The following is a 19,622-nucleotide window of genomic DNA, read 5'->3' as shown; positions in this document are numbered from 1 at the left end:
GTTCCAAAACAATATTTACAGACAAGCAGGTATTTTTAAAAATAACGTTCATTCAAATTTCCATTTGTTCTTTTTTTTAATTTTTAGAACCAAGACACATACTTGAGGGGAAAAAACACTCCGTTTTCCCATGTTCCATTTCAAAGTACAGATTTTAAAATGTAACTAAATATTTACAAGGTTTTTTCCCCCATTATCTTTCTTTCAAGAAAATAAAACTCAGGAAATAAAAACATCACAAAGACAGTATCAACAGAATCTGCAAGTTGTTTAAAGCACGCATCCTTAATTAGAATATTTAACTTTTGGTTTACCTAATAGAAACATTGTTAATACTAAACCCGTAATATCTTTCCATAACCAAACATAAAACAAATGGCTGAGGCAAAGTCATTCTTTGAATAACAGTTGCTATTACTGCTTTAATACCTGTTCAGGAGTTCTGATTTTTACAGAATATTTCCAAATAAAACAACTATCTGGACCAAAAAATATGGTATTTTGATACTGCTTTAATTCTGTAGTATTTTTTCTAATTCCTGTTTTGTTCAGTTGCAGTTCTTTGCTTGACTTTCCCCTTTTAAGATCTGTTTGTTAGAGAAGAACCCTAAAGTACTCTGGACTCCATCCTATTTGGTTAATGTGATTAATGAGGCTTATCCTGGGGGATCTTAGTGTTTTTCTAAATTGAAAAATTAGCTACTCTATAATAAATGCAGCTGAATCACACTCTCTTTGGATGCCTGTACTAGATAACATAAAAAGTTTGCTAACACAAAAAGGCTGCGAAAACACTGAAGCTTTGCTACCTAGCTGTCTAGATTTAGCCAATGTAAATCTCTTATCACATTTTAGGGCCCACTAGCACTTGAGAGTCTATCCAGTTGTGAGGGATCTTTCTGACTTGGATCTTACAGAAACCAGGAATGGTTGCTGGTGGGCAGAGAGGTTGCTGAAGACCACGGTTACACACTATAGCCCTGTTGTTTAACGATGATTATTACTGACACTTTTTACTTTTTTCTTTTTGTTTTTTTAAATTAATTTATTTATTTTTGCCGTGTTGGGTCTTCATTTCTGTGCAAGGGCTTTCTCTAGTTGCGGCAAGCAGAGGCCACTCTTCATCGTGGTGCACGGGCCTCTCTCACTATCGCAGCCTCTCTTGTTGTGGAGCACAGGCTCCAGACGTGCAGGCTCAGTAGTTGTGGCTCATGGGCCTAGCTGCTCCGCGGCATGTGGGATCCTCCCAGACCAGGGCTCGAACCCGTGTCCCCTGCATTAGCAGGCAGATTCTCAACCGCTGCGCCACCAGGGAAGCCTCAAACACTTTTTACTTTCGTGGAATGTTGAAAAGGAAAAAAAAACTATGATCACAGCATTAAAAAACTTGTATTTGTGCTGCATTATTTAAATTACTGAAATATAACTAAACTAATGGCATAAGCTAAAGACATAATTCCCTATTATCTGCTATAAAATCACTAAAAGAAGCTTTTAAATTGTAAAATACAAATACAAAAGAAATAATCTTGTGGAAAGGGCCCTTATGGAAAAAGGTGTTAAAAGTGCTTTAATTTCAATATAATGATCTAAAATTGCTTCAAACATAAATATTTAAAAAAAATCTCTACTCAAGGACAAACACTGGAAATATGTAAACCTAGTTCCCTATTAAAATATATTTTGCAAGTAAAAATTAGAAAATATTGGGCTTCCCTGGTGGCACAGTGGTTGAGAGTCAGTCTGCCGATGCAGGGGACACGGGTTCGTGCCCCAGTCCGGGAAGATCCCACATGCCGCGGAGCAGCTGGGCCCGTGAGCCATGGCCGCTGGCCCTGCGCGTCTAGAGCCTGTGCTCCGCAACGGGAGGGGCCCCAACAGTGAGAGGCCCGTGTACAGCAAAAAAAAAAAAAAAAAAAAGAAAATATTGAAGTTAAAGGAATTTGTCACATTAGACACAGAATGGTAAATTACATAAAGTGTCAGGAATTATAAAATTATTGGTTTAATGATTAGTCTAAGTAAAAAAAAATCCTACTTTAATCTAAGTCAAATGGCACGACACTATCATAAACAATGCATCAAAAAATATGAGACAAAAATCTTGTTTTGAAGATTTTACTACTATTGCTTACCCTTAATCATATTAAATGTTACATTTACTCTCCTTATTCCATTAGAATAATCCCAAATAAAATCTTATATAACTGTAATAGCTGTGATAGCAACTTTTCAAAAAAAATAAATTTCACAATATTGTTAATGTTTCTGAAGGCTAGGTAGGTACTGAAAAACAGCCTAGTACAGAGTCGCTACAATAACTGCATGGAAATTATTTTGGTATTTTAGATGCCAGAAATTGACTTCCTATTGCATTATATAATACACTTTTGCATCTAAACATTTTATCAAGGGCTATAAGGTTCATAATTTACCACATTTACGTTTATTTTTAAATGTTAAAATAAAAAAATATGTAAGTAAAAAGTACTTGGAAAAACTTGTTAAACCTCTTTTATTTCAGTAGACAAAAGAACTATCTTCAATGTCCTGGCTGAAAGGGTTCTTGATACCGTGAAACTGGAAGAAAAAAAAAAGCACAAAGATTTGAGATGAATTAATGAAGCAGACGGATGGTACATAATAGGATAGTGGAAAGAACCCAGTTAAGTTAGAGCCAAAGAGATCAGAGTTCAAACTGCACATCTGGTCTTTACTAGTCATGGGATCCCAAGAAACTTAACAGTATTGCATTATTTAAGGCTCTCCGAAGAGTAGTTTCCTCATCTGTAAAAGAGCAATAACATCCCTGCATCTCTCTCACGTATCTTGTGAGAACTGAACAGAATAAAGGATGTAATGTGGCCCGCACACAGGGCTCTCTCAGCCCTTCCTTTATTTCCATTATGGTGCTGAATACAAGTATCATGAGCACAACAGTTGGAAGTGGGTCATAGGGATTTTCACATCTTCAGAAGGATGTAGTTCGTTGTAATACAACCAAAGAAATAACAATTAAAATTTTTGAGAATCAAAGCTGGATTTGATTCCAGATAGCTTTCTTAGCATCACAAACAGCTTAATTATTAAGAACACAAGAAAGCTCAAACCATGAGACCTTTATGAAACAATTTCATTCAAGATTTCCTATTTCAAAAATTAAAATGTCTTTAATTTGTAGGTTTGCCGCATCTACTATGCTTGGTGCGCTTATCATTACAGCAGCTACAGCAATATGTTAATCAAAAAGGAAAAAGTAGTCATATACCTTGCCCCTGCTTTCTCACCTCCTTTACAGTTTTTCTTCAGGCTATGATTTAGCTGAAAAATTTCCAGTCCTGTTTAAACTCATTTAGTGGGGCAGGGAGTAAAGGAAAGGATACATAGATAATTACACCACCACAAAATACTCATATGTGAGAAATGCATACAAAAATGCTGTGGAAGTAGAAGAGGCATTCTCACATGAGAGAACAGTAAGAAGTTCAATGTGGCTTGAATACAGAGTGGAAGTGGTGGGAAATGCGGCTGTCTATGCAGGGCTGTCAAGGGCCCTGTGTTCCAAGCTAAAGTATTTGAATTTTATCCCATAGGTTATAGGGCACCAGTGGCAACTCCAATGTAGAGATGCTGCTGTCAAAAGGTTTCTTAATTAGAAATAGAACTATACTAACAGCCTGCTTCTTGTCCAATTCAGACTAAGGAATTAATTAATTCAATTAATTTTTTCTACTTATTAGTTTGTAAGATAACCCAGGACTGAGAAAGAACTTTTTAAAAAATACAATTCAGCACATTTATTGAACTCTCTAAATATTTTAATGAATACAAAACCTTGTTGGTTTTAATAGGTTTTCTTCCTTCTTTTATATTGCAGTTAATACCAAGTTGAGGCAAAAAGCCAAATCAAAGCTTTAAAAATATTTTTTGGCTGAATTTCCATGTGGTATTTTTCACCTTATATATATACAGACACACACAACCTACAAAACTGATTTTCCTTGAGAAACAACTTTTCAATTTAAAGAAATTCTTTGAATTTCTCTGTTTAAGACATTAAGAGATGATTAACTTTATACACAGTACATTTTACCTCTGTTGGTAGAATATTTGGGTGCTAATGTAGTTTTTGCAGAATTATTAATAATTGTTTTAAAATTTTGCTTTAACTATGGTAAATATACATGTCAATTTAATTAAAAATTATATTCTAATCATGATATTCCATAAACAGAATTGTGTTTCAGAGAAAATATTTCAAGTCCCCGTGGCAAACTACCAAGTTGTTCTACTAACACATCTCAATTAACTCCATTCACTTATGCCACGGTACTATATTAGAATACTGTTATTAGATACTATATTATCTGATTGAAGTTCCTTTTTCCACCTATTTACTCTATTTTTTTCCTTCATTTATCAAAAAATGTATGTTCACAATAGGAAATCTAGAAAATAATGAACACTCTCCACAAACTCCAAATTTTATCCCTCACAGGGAGACAAGTTAAAATGTTAGTGTACTTTATTTCCGTGTATCTACGCATTTCTTTATTTATGTAAGTAAATTTATACAATATAGTTTTTAAAATTGTCATTAAAAACTTTTATAAACCCTTCAATGGTTGCATATTTCAATAACTATAATTTACTTAACTATTATTCCTTGAAGTTGCGTTTTATTGAAGGACATATTTAGTGATATTACCAATTCTTTCTTTCTCCGTCTTTGACAACTAGTTTTCCACTGACAATGTAATTCAGCTCTGCCTGATTTTAAACAATTCTACACGTCTACACAGAAAAATGTGCCATCTGTCACCACCTGTTGTAAATTCCACTTACATAAATGTACAAAGATAAAAGTGAAAACTCTACAAAGCAAGTACTAAACTTGTGAAACTCACCGTCAAGTCCAAGGAACTTCTGGAAGCACCTTCAAATCAGGAGAGCAAGGGTATTCAGTGACCGGTTGATAGTAAACATACTGTGAAAAAATTGGCTGCTGAAAATGGTAAACAGGCATTTGAGTTTGAAAATGTCCACTCACTGGCACAAAGTCATTTGCTTGTCGTTCCCCAGCAAAGTAACCAAAATATGGAGAGTACAAAAGATTAGAATGCGTATTTTGAACTTGTAACTGCAGTCAACATCCCAAAAGGAGGTGGCTGTACTTCATAGGATGTTATTCCCTGGTATGTCGGGGTAATGGAACTGCCATTGCTGCTGCTGTAACGATAAACACACGAAGCAGAGTGAGGATATGAAGTTCCAAATGACTGCTCAGAAGAATTATATACTGGGGTACATGCAGACTGTGGAATTTCATTCCAATATGTGGCAGCATTCTGAGTTAAAACTTTTGAATTCTATTGTTCAGAAAAAGAGTATTCTACTGTTTGATTCACATTAAGGGTCATGTTCTCAGATGCTTCAACAGGTGTAGTACTGGAATTCAATGTATCCTTCCTATGTTTTTCTTCTGACTCAGTTTTTGCAGGTTGTGTTTTATTTGTAGAACAGGAATTTTGTTCTGGACATGTATGGGTTCTGGAGAACTGGTGCATTCTAGAATTTTAGAATTTTTAATGGATGAATTTAATATTTCATTATCTTGAGGTTCAAAGTCAGTGTCATGCATTTCTAAATTGGCATTGATATCCCTCACAAATTAGAAAGCAGGCTTTGAGAGCACTGATGCATCAGGCAGAAGAGAAGCATCAGTTTCTGGTTTTATGTCTGAGAGACAAGATTTCTCTGCAGGATCTGAGGAATTCTTAAGAAATTTCTGAGAAGTTATCTCCTGGTCTTTTGAAAGTGTACCATCTACACGTTTTTGGTCAGAAATTGCCAAAGGAGAACAATCTTATCACTTTTTGTTTCAGCAACACTAAAATTTACATTTCTTTCCTTCATGTTATTTAAGCTTCCCTGTCTATTTTGCCCTCTAACTTTGACATATAAGTGTCTTTCATGTTCTTTAAAGGTAAAAGTGAGCCAGGTAGTGATAGCTGAATTTCAACTTTTTTTGGAGAGACATGGTTTCTTTTCAGATTGTCAGATGAACTTGGTCCTATTTCATTTTCACTTTCGGGATGAGATCTCATAGTCCTATTAAGTGTAACACACATACAAACAACTTTAAATATACAGAGTCACAAAATTTCAATATAAATATAGATTTGAAAATTTTATTTAGGAAAAGAATTCTTAAGATTCACATTTTCCTCTTTGTATTGGCATTATACAAGAAACATATTTCTCCAGTTTTCCTCCCTTGGTTTGAATTTAGATACTTTTCTTGCTGAAGGTGATATATGCCACATTTCAAATATATTTCCAATACATCTGAAAATACCGAGTGCTGCCAATATTGTAATAAATCATGTTATGCTTTGGACACTTCCTGATTTCAATTTTTTTGCAGTAGTTTCTAATTCATATACCTCCAACCTATTGACAATCTTCTTTACTTGCAAATGGCCATATATAGCTGGTGAAACCACTAGCTGTGACCCCCTACCCCCAAAAGACTATCTTGTCACAAAGGATTGAGATATTTTGTCTGTTCAAGGTCGAGAGTAGGAAAAGCAGACTTCAAAAATTTCTTGCCAAGTGAATATCCTTGGCATTCCTATCTAAATTTAGACAGTCTCAATCAGGGTGAAGGAAGCATTCATTATTGAAGGTCTAGAGCCAGACAGTTAATGCAGGTCTCCACAGCAATTATATTTTTTTGGTGTCTCATCAAATTCTTCAAATTACAAGTGGAAAAGAACATGTTGAAAGAAAGAAGTAACCATTCCTCCACAGTCAAGAGAAATTAACCTTTGGCCTAGAATTTGTGTATCCCACTCACGAAACTAAAAGCCCCTATTTTACTTAACTCAGCCTCCTTAAAAGGCACTTGAATGACAACCTACATCATCATCCAACCCAACAGAATACCTTGACAGTTTCCAGAAAGGACAATTTTGACTTTATCACATTTCCAATGATGTTTCAGTGATGTCTCAACCTTACAGATTGACAGCTGCCTGTGTGATCTATCCTTTTACCCATTCTCTTAGAGGATGTTCTTCCACGACCATGGCACCTTATATTAGAATTCATTTTCCTGCTAATTGAGGCACAGTTTGATTCTTTGAGCAGCAAATACTACCTGTACTTACAAAACTTAGTTTTGTAAACTAAGTAAAACAAATCATCTTAGTTACAAAACTAAGATGATTACAGAACTGGTTTATGTTATGCCTCTGATAGCCTATTCATCCTTATGCCACTACACAATTATTTAAAGAGTCATCTGTGCCAGGAAAAAGATTCTAGAAATGTAGTAAATTAAAGATCATATTTAATTTTTAAAATAATTAATTTATTTTTGGCTGTGTTGGGTCTTCGTTGCTGTGCACGGGCTTTCTCTAATTGTGGTGAATGGGGGCTACTCTTCGTTGTGGTACACGGGCTTCTCACTGTGGTGGCTTCTCTTGTTGCAGAGCATGGGCTCTAGGTGCACGGCATTCAGTAGTTGTGGCTCGCAGGCTCTAGAGCGCAGGCTCAGTAGTTGTGGCGCGCGGGCTTCGTTGCTCTGCGGCACGTGGGATCTTCCTGGACCAGGGCTGGAACCTGTGTCCCCTGCATTGGCAGGTGGATTCTTAACCACTGTGCCGCCACCAGGGAAGCCCTAAAGATTATATTTACAGAAGCAAAACCAAATAAGACAGAAATGAGAATGCTTATCTTCTTTTAGTTCATATTATTCATTTTCCTTCATAGGATGGAAAAAAAGATGGTAAAAAATGAAGCTTGTCATAAATTGAAAAACTTACAGAGTTGAATGAAACAAGAGGTGGTCAACAAGTCCAGTGGTGCCACTTCACGTCAAAATGAGAAAAACATAAATAATGTAGTGGGTTTTTAATAAAAATAACTAATTCAAAAAGAATTTAAAGAACTAGCCTTTATTCTGAAATCATGTTCTTTCTATATTGTGGTGTTAATACATCCTTTCATGAAACAGTAGTATACTTATAATATGTGAGTGTGTTTGACTAAGCTCCCACTTAGGAATAAAACTTGTCAATTTTTATCTTGTTAGCCAGTCTTGAAATTCGACAGGTGTATAAAATCCACAAGTTTAAAAAAAATCTAATCATTTGCCCCTATTCTATGCCCTTTTTAGTAATAAGCCAGTCGCTAAGCCCCATCAATTCATTAAATAATGTCTGTCAAATACGACTTTTACCTTCTTATTCTGTAAAGCGTCACTCTTTTCTAAGCCCTGGCTGACTTACTACTTTTAACTGTACTTAGAATCTCCTTACCCTTTAAATCACTGTGAAAACGCATTTCACAGGATATTACCTTTCAATCCTTACAGAATGAAATTCAAACAGGCCTTACCTAAGACACTGCATAATCTGAACCTTCTTCTCCCTCCTTAGCTAACTCTTCTCCCCTAAGTTACATGTATAACCCAACAGAGGTAACAAATAAAGGTTTTAGTCTTGTTCCTTAATATGTGCTCAATTTTGTTTAGTTTTTCTTCAGACAGGGCTGATGGCAACTCCTACCTTGGATGCTTGAACGTTGCCTTTTCTCTGTTGATTTTTGTGACATCTTTCATGTTAACCTATGTTTAAAAAATACAGAGAAAACCTACATTGTTGATGGTTTAAAGTACAATATTTATTATTTTAATTATCAGACATTTGCAATTGCTTGTTCTGTCATCATCTAAAATGTACTGTCTGAAACTATATTCATTAATGATCCTCTCCTTCAAAACTCAGTGACTCTGCTGGACTTCCCATATTTCATAAATGTTTGGAGAAACTTTTTAAAAAAGCAATCTGCAACATTCTTTTTACCCACATCTTACAACACGTCTATTTATGACTGCTTCCTATTTTATGCCCTTTTTAATCAACCAGTCACTCAGTGCCACTGTTAAGTAATGTCTGTCAAGTATGGATTTTCCTTTCCTATTCTGTAAAACAGCACCTTTTTCTAAGACCCAGATGACTTCCTACTTCTAACTATGCTCAAAATCTCTACTCTTTAAAATCACTGAAAAAACACTTTACAGGACACTACCCTTCAATACGCACAGAACAAAGTTCAAACTCTTCAGGCCTATATTTAGAACATTCTGTTATCTGAAACGATATGCTTCTCCATCTTTAGCTTACTTCTGTCCACTAAGTTAAAATGTTTGTTCCAGACTTAATTTTAAACTCATTTCTCAAATAATGCCAATAAGCATTGTGTCTTTGGTCACATTATTTTCCATAGCTTGGATACCCTCTTCATTTTTTTACCTTCATCTGATAACATATTTTCCTTTAAGGCAAAGCTTTGATCTGTGTCCTTCTATGAAATCAATGAATAAATCTCCATTTTTTAAAAATTTTGCTTTTCTTCTCTATACTTACAACACCTTTTTAGTAATACCCTCACTTTACTCTTGATGTGGAGTACACAACTTGTGTTCTTGTGTTCTTGTGTTTTGGAAGTATGTTTATAAACTGGTTGTTAATTAAGCATTTCCCCACAAACACAGTGCAATAAATGATTTGTTTCCTAGTCTCTAGAACTAGAGTTTAACTAACGAATACAATTAGAGTAAGCTGAGAAAGAACCCTACTTTTCATTTTGCGTATAGGTCTCTCTTTCTTCACTTCTGAGACGAGAAATTCTCAAAAATTTTTGAGTAGTCTCTGAGGGTGGAGTAGGGGCAATTATTAATATGGGCTCTGGAGCTAGACTGCCTTGTTTTACATGTAGGCACTTCCGTTTACTAACTCTGTGACCTTGGGAAAGTTATTTAACCTTTCTATGCCTCAGTTTCTGTACTTTTTAATAAGATAATAACAGTGCCTACATCATAAGCATTCTGTGAAGAATAGAAAAAGTTAATGTTTGTACATTCATTAGAATGCTGCCAAGTATTTAATAAATGCTATATAAAATTTGTTAAATAAAATGTACTTATGCAGGACTAACTCCTTCATAATCGTCTATTTTAAAATATCTGTACTATTTCTCTGTGTGGATGATAATGGTCAAGAACACAGACTCCACTGTCAATTTTTAATATCCACAACATTAAGTATAGCCTCATTATATAGAAGCTACTCAATAGATACTTGGTCACTTGCTTAACTCACATTCATAATATGTACTTTTCCTTTAGCCGTTATTAAAATTCATACCCTTCCAAGAAGTGTTTTCTAAATAAAATAATTAATTTGTAAGTTTAAAAGTAGACATTTGCAAGGCTACCTCTACCTCTCACATATACAAATCATTCACATCATTTTATAGATAATATGGATTGTTTAATCCAATAGTTCAGTTAGTAAATTCATTTTGCAAGGCAGTATTTAGAGCATCCTCAATTTTTACAATTCTGCAAACTACGTACTTGTTTACTTAAAGAGTAGCCTTGTTCTCAAAAAGAATACCTACATAGGTTTCACTTAAAACATTTGTTACCTTTTGTTTTTTACAACTGGAAACGGTAGTATTTTCGTCTTGTTCCTGAGGGTCTTCACACTCGTCTACAGTGAAAGGTCGTTTTTTAGAGGAATTTGAAACGTTTTTCATTAGGCACTGTGAAACTGAGGGCACCTTCACACAAGTACTGGACTTGTTGATATTCTTCCTAGGTTTTACATGAATATTCATTTCTTCCTTTCTCTCCAGGTGCAAAGTCTTCTTTCTGTTATGTCGCATTTGGCACAGGACAAAGGAAATGGTTAATTTAGCATTTTTAGCACATATTATCTTCATATCTTCAATAGTTTTCATGACTTTCATAACATGGGCCATTTTCCCTAAGTCCTTCCGAGGGGCAGCCATCACATTTTTGAGCAGGGTGGAAAACTGAGTGTAGTTGTATTCTAACTCTGTCACAGTGCTTCCGTAATTTATGGATGCTATACATGGCACAAAGTCAATGTATGTGGAAAGAGAATACTTAGACTTCTTTAGAAGTGTTTTTATTTCTGAAAGTTCTTCAAGTTCTCTTGAGAGCAAATGAAGAGCATAGGAGCAATTAACAGCTTCATTATATTTGTAGATAATATCCAGATCGTTCTTAAGTTCAGAAATAGCAGTCTCTATCACTTTCCAAAGACAATCTGTTGAATTATCTTTAAGAAATGAGAAAGAAGTCATTTCTTCTTGGCACTGAACCAGTTCAGGAAGAAGTGACAAATCAAACCAAAGCATACCTCGAAACCTCTGTTTGTCTAGTTTCTTTGCCATTGAGTTTTTAAGGAAGTGAACTGTTTCTGAGAGCATGACGATTTCAATATAGGTTTCAATGGCCGCAGGTTTTAAAATTACTGCCTCATGGTTGTGGTTTTTCCCCATGTCCAAAACATTTTCTTGTGTGATAAAAATATTATCTATGTTATCTTCTTGCAGCAACTGAAAGTATTTTTTTAAAATTTCTAAGTGATCGGTACATCTCAAAGTGAGTTCCTGTAGTTTTTTAAAGTCTGCAAATTCAGCTTGATCCAATATTTCACTAATACAACAGATATCTGGATATGAAAGCAAAGTACTGTTAAACCTAGAGTTTTCTATGCTAATTGTTGCTTTGTTTACTAGAGCATTTGACTTTCTGGAAGCAATCATAGTATTCTCAAGCCCAGTACTGGAAATGCGTTCACTGCTTAAACCTTTAGACAACGTATCACATATCTTCTGCAACTTAGAAAAAGCATGTTCATTTATTTTGAGTAGTATTTCTTTGCTGTTCTTTCCTGAGTATTTTTTGCAGAAAGACTCTCTCTTTTCTTTCCAAACAAGACTTTTTGCAGCATCAAAAAAGATATGTTCCAGACCATAAAGAGATATTTTAATACTTACTGCCTCATTGCTCTTGATAAAATTAACTTTTGAGGAGATCATTTCTATAATAATCCATAGATGGTCTTGTTTTCCTGGACAGGAATCTTTTTGGGGAGAGTCCCCATATATACGGATCAGATTTAATGTACTTTTTCTCAAGGACTCTAGGTCTCCTAAACTATCTCCAAAGTTAACTCCACAGGTAAATGGAACAGAAAGAGAAAAGTCAAAGCAATCAGAACAATGTTTCATGACTGCCTCACACTCATTAATCTGTCGTTTGTATTTTAAGAACATGTAGTATGAACTGATTTCCCTTTTGGTTTCTTCAAACACTTCAACCAACTGATCATGATAGTTTTGCAACTCACAGAATGCATGATATTTTAACCTGCCTTGAAAAGCAGGATAGAAATTGGATTGTTGTTGAAACCCACGTGGTCTGCCAAGCAGCTCACTGTACAATGTCTCATCATACCAAAGCAAGCTTCGGAATGTTGGCTCACCTCCTAAGAGCCTTGTTTTGTTTTCAATGAACTGAATAGTTTCCATCATCATTTGAAGTTCTACAAAGGAGTCAAGAGCACATGGTTTTAATTTGCGTCTGCAGTTATACCACAGGTTTTGTTCTACCAACAGGTCTCTTGAAATCAAGATTTGTTTAAATGAACATTCTTGTTTTCTTTCAAAAGCTTCAACAAATAAAGGGAGAATATTTTGACAAACTTTAGTTTCTTCCTGTAGAATCTGCAAAGATGATGCTTCATCTGCCCTCTTCAAAATTTGAGCTATCTTAGCTATAGGAGCCAAATTATTAGTTAAGCAATGTTCTTCTTTTAATTCATTCACGTATGATGTAGGCATCTTCGGAGGAGGAGAGACGTTGGAGGTTTCAGAGTGGGCATGTAGAAGAGGCATATGATTCATTCCTTTAATGCCTGGTTTGGAATTACAGGCTCTTCCTGAGTGCACTGCGGAGTCAGACTGAGAGTCATGCCTAACTTTTCCCTCCTCTTTCTTTCTTTTGTTAAGCTGATTAGAAGCAGTGTTACTCAAAGAGACTGCCTCAGTAGCACCTTTAATGCTTAAATCAGAATCGACCAAGTTGTCTTTAACTGTTTTCTCACTTAAGTAGGAGGATTCTTCTAATGTCTTATTCTTTTGATTTTTGTACTCAGTCTTAACACTTGATCCTTCAGCCATGGTTTTGTGAAATGAATCTTTTGCTTTCTCTGCTTGTTTATCTTTCCACATTTTTCTGTCCTGAATGTCTTTCTTCGCAATACATTTTGGGGAAGAAGAACCCTTTATGTTATCTTTTAAGAGCAGAAAACTATCATGGGAAAATAGTTTCTTCATCATATTGTCCTTACTTTCTTCACTTACTGATGTGAAATCCAACTCAGAATTCTCAATAACATTTGTTCCATTCCCGTCTATGCGGAAGGAATTACTTGAAGAGCAATGTTCTGTCTTTAGCAGCTCCTTTCCAGCACATCCTTGTTGACAGTGTGGTACGATGGTAGACACTGCTGAAGAATCTACAGCAAAAATGCTCTGTTTATTCAGGTAAGATTGTGAAGATTCTCCCTCACTGTCTGTCACTAGAGTGGCTGATAACAATTGAGGAATACTGTTACACTTTTTGCTTTTTATCAGAGTTAGATTTAATGGGTCCATAAGGAAGTTTCCTGTAATAATGCCTGGTTTGGAGCTCTCATTAGGAGCTGTCCATTTTTCTATAGGAAAATTTACTTCCAGGTTTCTTGTATAACCAGATAAAATAAGGTTATTTGGTTTGTTGATATCAATATTAAAAACATGCGTCACACTTGATTCTAAGACTGAAATAACTGCATCAGTTTTCACCTTTGTGTGGGCTATACAAGTTGCATCATAATTTTTGTCCACACTAAAATTTACGTTGCTTTCTTTTATGCAAGTTAAAGATACTGAATTCCTTTTACTTATTACTTCATTAGCTTCAGAATTGTTTTCTTTTGTTGTACCCTTAATATTACCATGTGCTGAATGGTTCTTAAGCTTTTCATATTTACTAACGTTAGATAAAAACTCTGCATCGATTTGATTTTCTCTTTTAGTTAGTTTCTCATCTGGGCAGTCTGGGGAAGAGAGACACCCAGTTTTTCTAGAAAAGGGCTGAAGTTCTGATGATCTGGGATTTCTCAGACTGCCAGCGCTACAAGCTGACTGGCCTGCACTTTGGGACCTGGAGCAGGGGGCTAACTGTGACCCAGGACGCTCTCCATCACAGTATCCTCTCACGCGAATAGCGGTGGGACTTCTGGAGACATCGGACACATTTTCCTCAGAAAGGCACTTTGTGACTCTCTCTCCACTTGTTTTATAAGACTTGTGGTTTGATACATGAGTTAATGATTTATCAACTTCAAATCCCAAAGCCCTTTTCTCTCCAGGCTTGTCGTATTTTCTTTTTGACAAAAATTGCTTAGTGGAGTAATATCTTCTTTCAGACACAGAACTATAACCTTGAAGGTCACAACTTTCCCAGAAATTATCGCATATTACTGCATATGCCTTTGGTAAAGGGCCCTTTCTTTTTTCTCCCACTTTAGCTGTAAGCTGCAAAGACGTGTGAACTCTTCTGTGAGCTTTTTTTAAGTGACGAACAGCTCTGTCAAGTTTTCTGGAAAGACATCTGCTTTTGCATAAAGATGCTTCACTAGTTAGAATATCCGGGACACTCCTAATGTGTTTTTCTGACCGTGAAGAGGTTTCAATTCGTCCTTGGGATAATGAAGAAAAACGTTCCAACAAGTCCTGACTGCTTAGCCTCCTCCTATTCCCACAAAGTTCGTGATGTCTTAAATCTTTATGTGGTATATTCTGGTCCCTAAAAGGTGTATGTGGCTTTCTTTGGCTAATGCTTGATTCTGTGTCCTTTTTACTTCCAGTATCATTACAATCGGTTTTTGACTTTGTAAAGGAACACCTGCTTTCGTTATTTACTGTTGTGACATTAGAAGGTTCAGTAACCAAAGGTCCCTTGTTTTGCTTTTCAGAAAGTGAGGTTTCAGATTTACTCACTAGTCCTGATACTTGCCTTACATTACCAAATTCACCTTCCGATGGATGATGTGAATTTTCACCAGAACACTGGGAATGAATTTCAAATCGTGGAACTTCTTCCTCCTCCTCCTTTATTTCTGATTTTATGGCTTCAGTTCTATATTTGCAGGAATTATCTTTCAATGCAAGGGATTCAACAGCAGGACTGAATCCTTGCATAAATACATTAGTAATCGTAATTTCTAGATCAGGAAGTAAAATTGGGTTGAAGAGCTCTGCTTTGTTTTTTGCTGTAGAGAAGTAAAAACTACTTTCCTCAGAGTAATGCTGATCGCTATTCTCCCTCCTTGTGGTGCTTTTCAAAACTTCTGTCTTCCCATTAGTGCTTCCTAACAGACCTTCCCAACCGATGCGAGACTTCAGAGTCTCGTATGAGGCCCCGAAATCTTCATAGAGTACATTTCCATGGCTATGAGCGTCCTGTTGAAATAGAAAAGCACTGTCACTCCGTTCTGATCCTACTTCAATCTCATTATCCAATTTGATGCTTTGAAGAACTGAGCTGTCACTTACCGACTGATGAAATGAGTTGTGTAATTGATTTTTATCCATATCTGTTTCACAATCAGAAACCCTATATTTTACTAACAAACCAAAATCTGGACCCTCAGAAGAACAAGTTTCTTTAAACTGGTATCTTGGGTGATCTTCGAGATTTGTGCCTAACGCCGGCACTGGAGCATCAGCTACCTGAACTACAGCATGTGAGGCTACATGCCCTGAAGAACCTGCAACCTGGGGAAATGTTGTGGAAACCAAATGCTCTACAGTCCTTCCAGTATCTTTTTCGTTTATGGCAGTTACGGTACCTTCATTTTCTAATAATGTAGATTCTGTGGACACATATTTTTTCCCCCAAGTCAAATTAAATGTAGTAGAAAATTCTTCAGAACTCAGAATTTCTACGCTCTTGTAATCTTTATCCTCCCTCCTTTCATCTACAGTGGTAAAATTTTTGTTTGCATGAAAACTCTGCTTCTCATCTCCATGTATATTCCCTATGTTGTTTTCTGTAGACAAAGCAATGTCTTCCACTTCAGCCTCATTCTGGTTTTCTTTATCATTCTCTCTCTGTTCTCTGCAATCAACATTCAGGTGCACATCACTGTTCAACTGTGAATTACAGAACTGAGTGTGATCTTGACCTTTACTGTTAACTTGAGAATTTTCTTTGCAGTCTCTTTCACTGTTCGCTAAGGACACTGGATCATTTCCATTTCTCCTTTTAACACATATATTTTCTCTAGCTATGCTGCAATTTGCATTATGAGCTGTTTTAATGTCATGAGATGAAGTAACGGCCGGCAGTTGTTTGGCCTGGGGAATGTCTTTTGCTTCCTGCAAAGCATCAGTCATAACGCTAACACAGTTTTGATCTGGTTTTTCCAATTTCAGTTCCATTCGTTTTTGAGAAATGGTAAAACTTGTGTGAACGTTATCTTTGTACTCTAAAGAGTGCTGAGGATGCTTTTGTGAAAGGTTCTCCAGTCTTGGAGTAAGATGATTTTCTATTTCCAATACTAGGTGATCTAGCTCATACTTCTCCTCTGTGGTAGATGAGAAAGATTTTGGCTTTTCTAACCCTTGAGTAATTAATATTTGATCACAATTTTCCACCAAATAATCAAGATTCTCATTCTCTTTGTTGTCCTGATGCAAAGAAATGTAACTATCTACTGGACTGATTTTTGTTTTATTAGTAAAAGAATTATCACTTTCTTTCCATACATTTTGCTTTTCTTCATGTTTGGAATTGTCTTCTGGCCCAGTGAAGTTTCTCATCTTTCCAATATCTTGAATGTTCTCATGTATGCTTTCTTTGCTTTCGAGTGGAAAAAGCGTAGGCATTTGGTGACCAGTCTGATATACAGTTTTAAAATTAGAAGACTGTGGTTCTGGAGAGATGTGACTATTATATACTTTTGTACAAGTATTCACTGATTCGTAAGAGTCACGTGGCTCACTATTTTGTTCAATTAAAATTGGAATGTTGCTTCTCTGCTGGGATCTCTGAGCTTTTTCTCCACTGTGTTCTTGGATTTCAACTTCTGAGACTACATTTGACACACACATTGGGAAGGAAAAATTATCGTGGCTCTTACACTGTTCTGCCATGGTAATTTTACTGGGAGCTGTACAATCACAGGTCTTACAGCCCATGTTGTGAGCCTGGGTTTGTGACTCATTCAAAGAAATTTTGAAGCAAGGGGCATCCAAATAATTAGTAAGAACAGTCTGATCACCAGGCATGACTTCAGATGATGAGGCAGGATTAGTTGGCATAGATGATAGGTTTATTTCTGAATTAGCAAAATCTAAACTCTTCTCCAATGGCAAAATCTCATTTAAACCTGTAATAGTATTATGTTTTCCCATGCTTTCCTCTCTCTTCATCAGTCTTGGGTCTTTGATGAGTTTTGAAGTAATAACTGTGCTTGAGCCAATATTGTTATGAAGGGGAAAAGCAGGAGCAAAACCACTTAAAACATCTTTAAGATGTGTCAAATTTAAGAGGTCATCATTATTAACACTTTCTCTGGTATCACTGGGAATAAATGAAGGACCTGAATCATATGCATATACTTGAGAAGTGTCTCTACATTCTGCTGAATTGTGCTCCATCTGTCCACTGTATGCTTCAAGTACAGAAATGTTTTCATGTTGCACATTTCCATAGGAGTTAGAAATATTTGAGTTGTAAGGATTTATCTCTGAATTTAGTGCACTGCATGAACAGTTTTCCTGAACAAATGGATCTATAGGTTTCCTGAAATGCTCAAAGATGACAGTAGCATCTTTTCCTTTTCCAATTCTTTTGGCCACTGTACAGTTATTCAGAGACCATGTTCTTTCTGTGGAAATAATAAGAAAATAAGGAAAAACAGGAACAAAAAGTGTTTCTTCAGGCAACTCTATTAATGCAAGTAAACTATGTCATAAGCGGTTTTAACTGAAAGTCCATCAAATAACCTAATGATGATTAAAGTATGTTCTCAGCAGAAAAAGCAAGAAGAGGAAGAGTAACCGACTGATAAAGTATAAATGACATAGCATGAAATTCTGCCCTATAGACCCATTATAAGTATTTGCCATAAAAAATTTGAATTTTGACAAATACTAAGAAATAGAAAAATTAAATAGGAATAAAACCATGTTGCTCACAGACTAGGTAATTCTTATATTAATTTCCTATATGCAGATATTTAATAATAGAATCTATACATTATTAGGTAAAATTGTCTCCCTCCACCTACTGTTACCTTGCTTCTTTTCCCTCTACCACAGGAGAACAAAACTGGAAAGGAAAGAGGAATAAGGTAAAGAAACAGGAGGGGGAAAAGATCAAAAAGGCTGCACAAAATCCTTCCCAGGAGCCAAAGCAAACCACTACCCCTGCTCCATTATGAAATAACTATTCTGGCAAAAAATAAATATAAATAAAAACCTGGAAAATAGAAGCAAATTTTCTTTTTATAATTTATAGAGATTTATTCCTAAAATTTCATAAAGCACTTCAATGTAATAACAAAGGAACTTATAAAAACACATATTTAGCAGGTAAAATGTTCACAAAGCATTCATAGCTAACTAATACCATGAAAATACCATTGTTAAAACAGATCATTAATGAGAAGTTGCTCATGAACAATATACGAAGTTATAATCATATCACTGGGAATGTACCATGAAGTTCTTTTTCACAGAATGTTAAAAAATAGCTCTGTTGAAGATTTCTAAATTATATAACTATTGTGATTATCCTTTTAATTAGAGTAAGCTATAGTGGAAATATGTTTGAAAATACAGATGTGGGACTTCCCTGGTGGTGCAGTGGTTGGGAATCTGCCTGCCAATGCAAGGTACACGGGTTCGAGCCCTGGTCCGGGAAGATCCCACATGCTGCGGAGCAACTAAGTCTATGCGCCACAACTACTGAGCCTGCGCTCTAGAGCCCGAGAGCCACAACTACTGAGCCTGCGCTCTAGAGCCTGAGAGCCACAACTACTGAGCCCACGTGCCGCAACTACTGAAGCCTGCGTGCCTAGAGCCCGTGCTCCGCAACAAGTGAAGCCACCACAGTGAGAAGCCTGTGCACCGCAATGAAGAGTAGCCCCCGCTCGCCTCAACTAGAGAAAGCCCGCGTGCAGCAACGAAGACTCAAGGCAGCCAAAAATAAACAAATAAAAAATAAAATTAAAAAAGAAAATATAGAGATGTAGTGCTTAAGCTGGAGTGGACAGAAAAAAAGGAAAGGTGGATCCCTATACCTCCTTATACTGAAATAAAACAAAATTCATTAAAAAATAAAGCCATAAAAATACTGGAAGAAAACATGGAGGGATAGTTTTATAATCCTGGGGATAGGAAAGTACTTTTTTTTTTTTTTTGCGGTACGCGGGTCTCTCACTGTTGTGGCCTCTCCCGCTGTGGAGCACAGGCTCCAGACACGCAGGCTCAGCAGCCATGGCTCATGGGCCCAGCTGCTCCACGGCATGTGGGATCTTCCCGGACCGGGGCACGAACCCACGTCCCCTGCATCGGCAAGCGGACTCTCAACCACTGCACCACCAGGGAAGCCCTAGGAAAGTACTTTTTAAGCATGGATGGAAGTCAGAAAACCAAAAATGAGAAATGATTTCAATTACATA

General features: G+C 36.2%; 1 protein-coding gene across 1 annotated transcript in view; it reads right to left on the bottom strand.

The window, feature by feature from the left end:
* Positions 1–4,909: 4,909 nt before the first annotated feature.
* The window catches only part of TEX15 (testis expressed 15, meiosis and synapsis associated), a 40,957-nt gene continuing 26,244 nt past the window's right edge, over positions 4,910–19,622 (bottom strand). The window contains 7 exon segments of the mRNA XM_060136714.1: positions 4,910–5,132; positions 5,134–5,515; positions 5,518–5,868; positions 5,871–5,933; positions 5,936–6,111; positions 8,574–8,632; positions 10,498–17,825. Of these exon segments, the coding sequence (XP_059992697.1) occupies positions 4,910–5,132; positions 5,134–5,515; positions 5,518–5,868; positions 5,871–5,933; positions 5,936–6,111; positions 8,574–8,632; positions 10,498–17,825 (8,582 nt within the window).

Source organism: Lagenorhynchus albirostris, chromosome 21 (assembly GCF_949774975.1).
Source record: "Lagenorhynchus albirostris chromosome 21, mLagAlb1.1, whole genome shotgun sequence".
In the NCBI taxonomy this organism is placed as follows: Eukaryota; Metazoa; Chordata; class Mammalia; order Artiodactyla; family Delphinidae; genus Lagenorhynchus; species Lagenorhynchus albirostris.
This window is presented reverse-complemented; position numbering and strand designations above follow the sequence as displayed.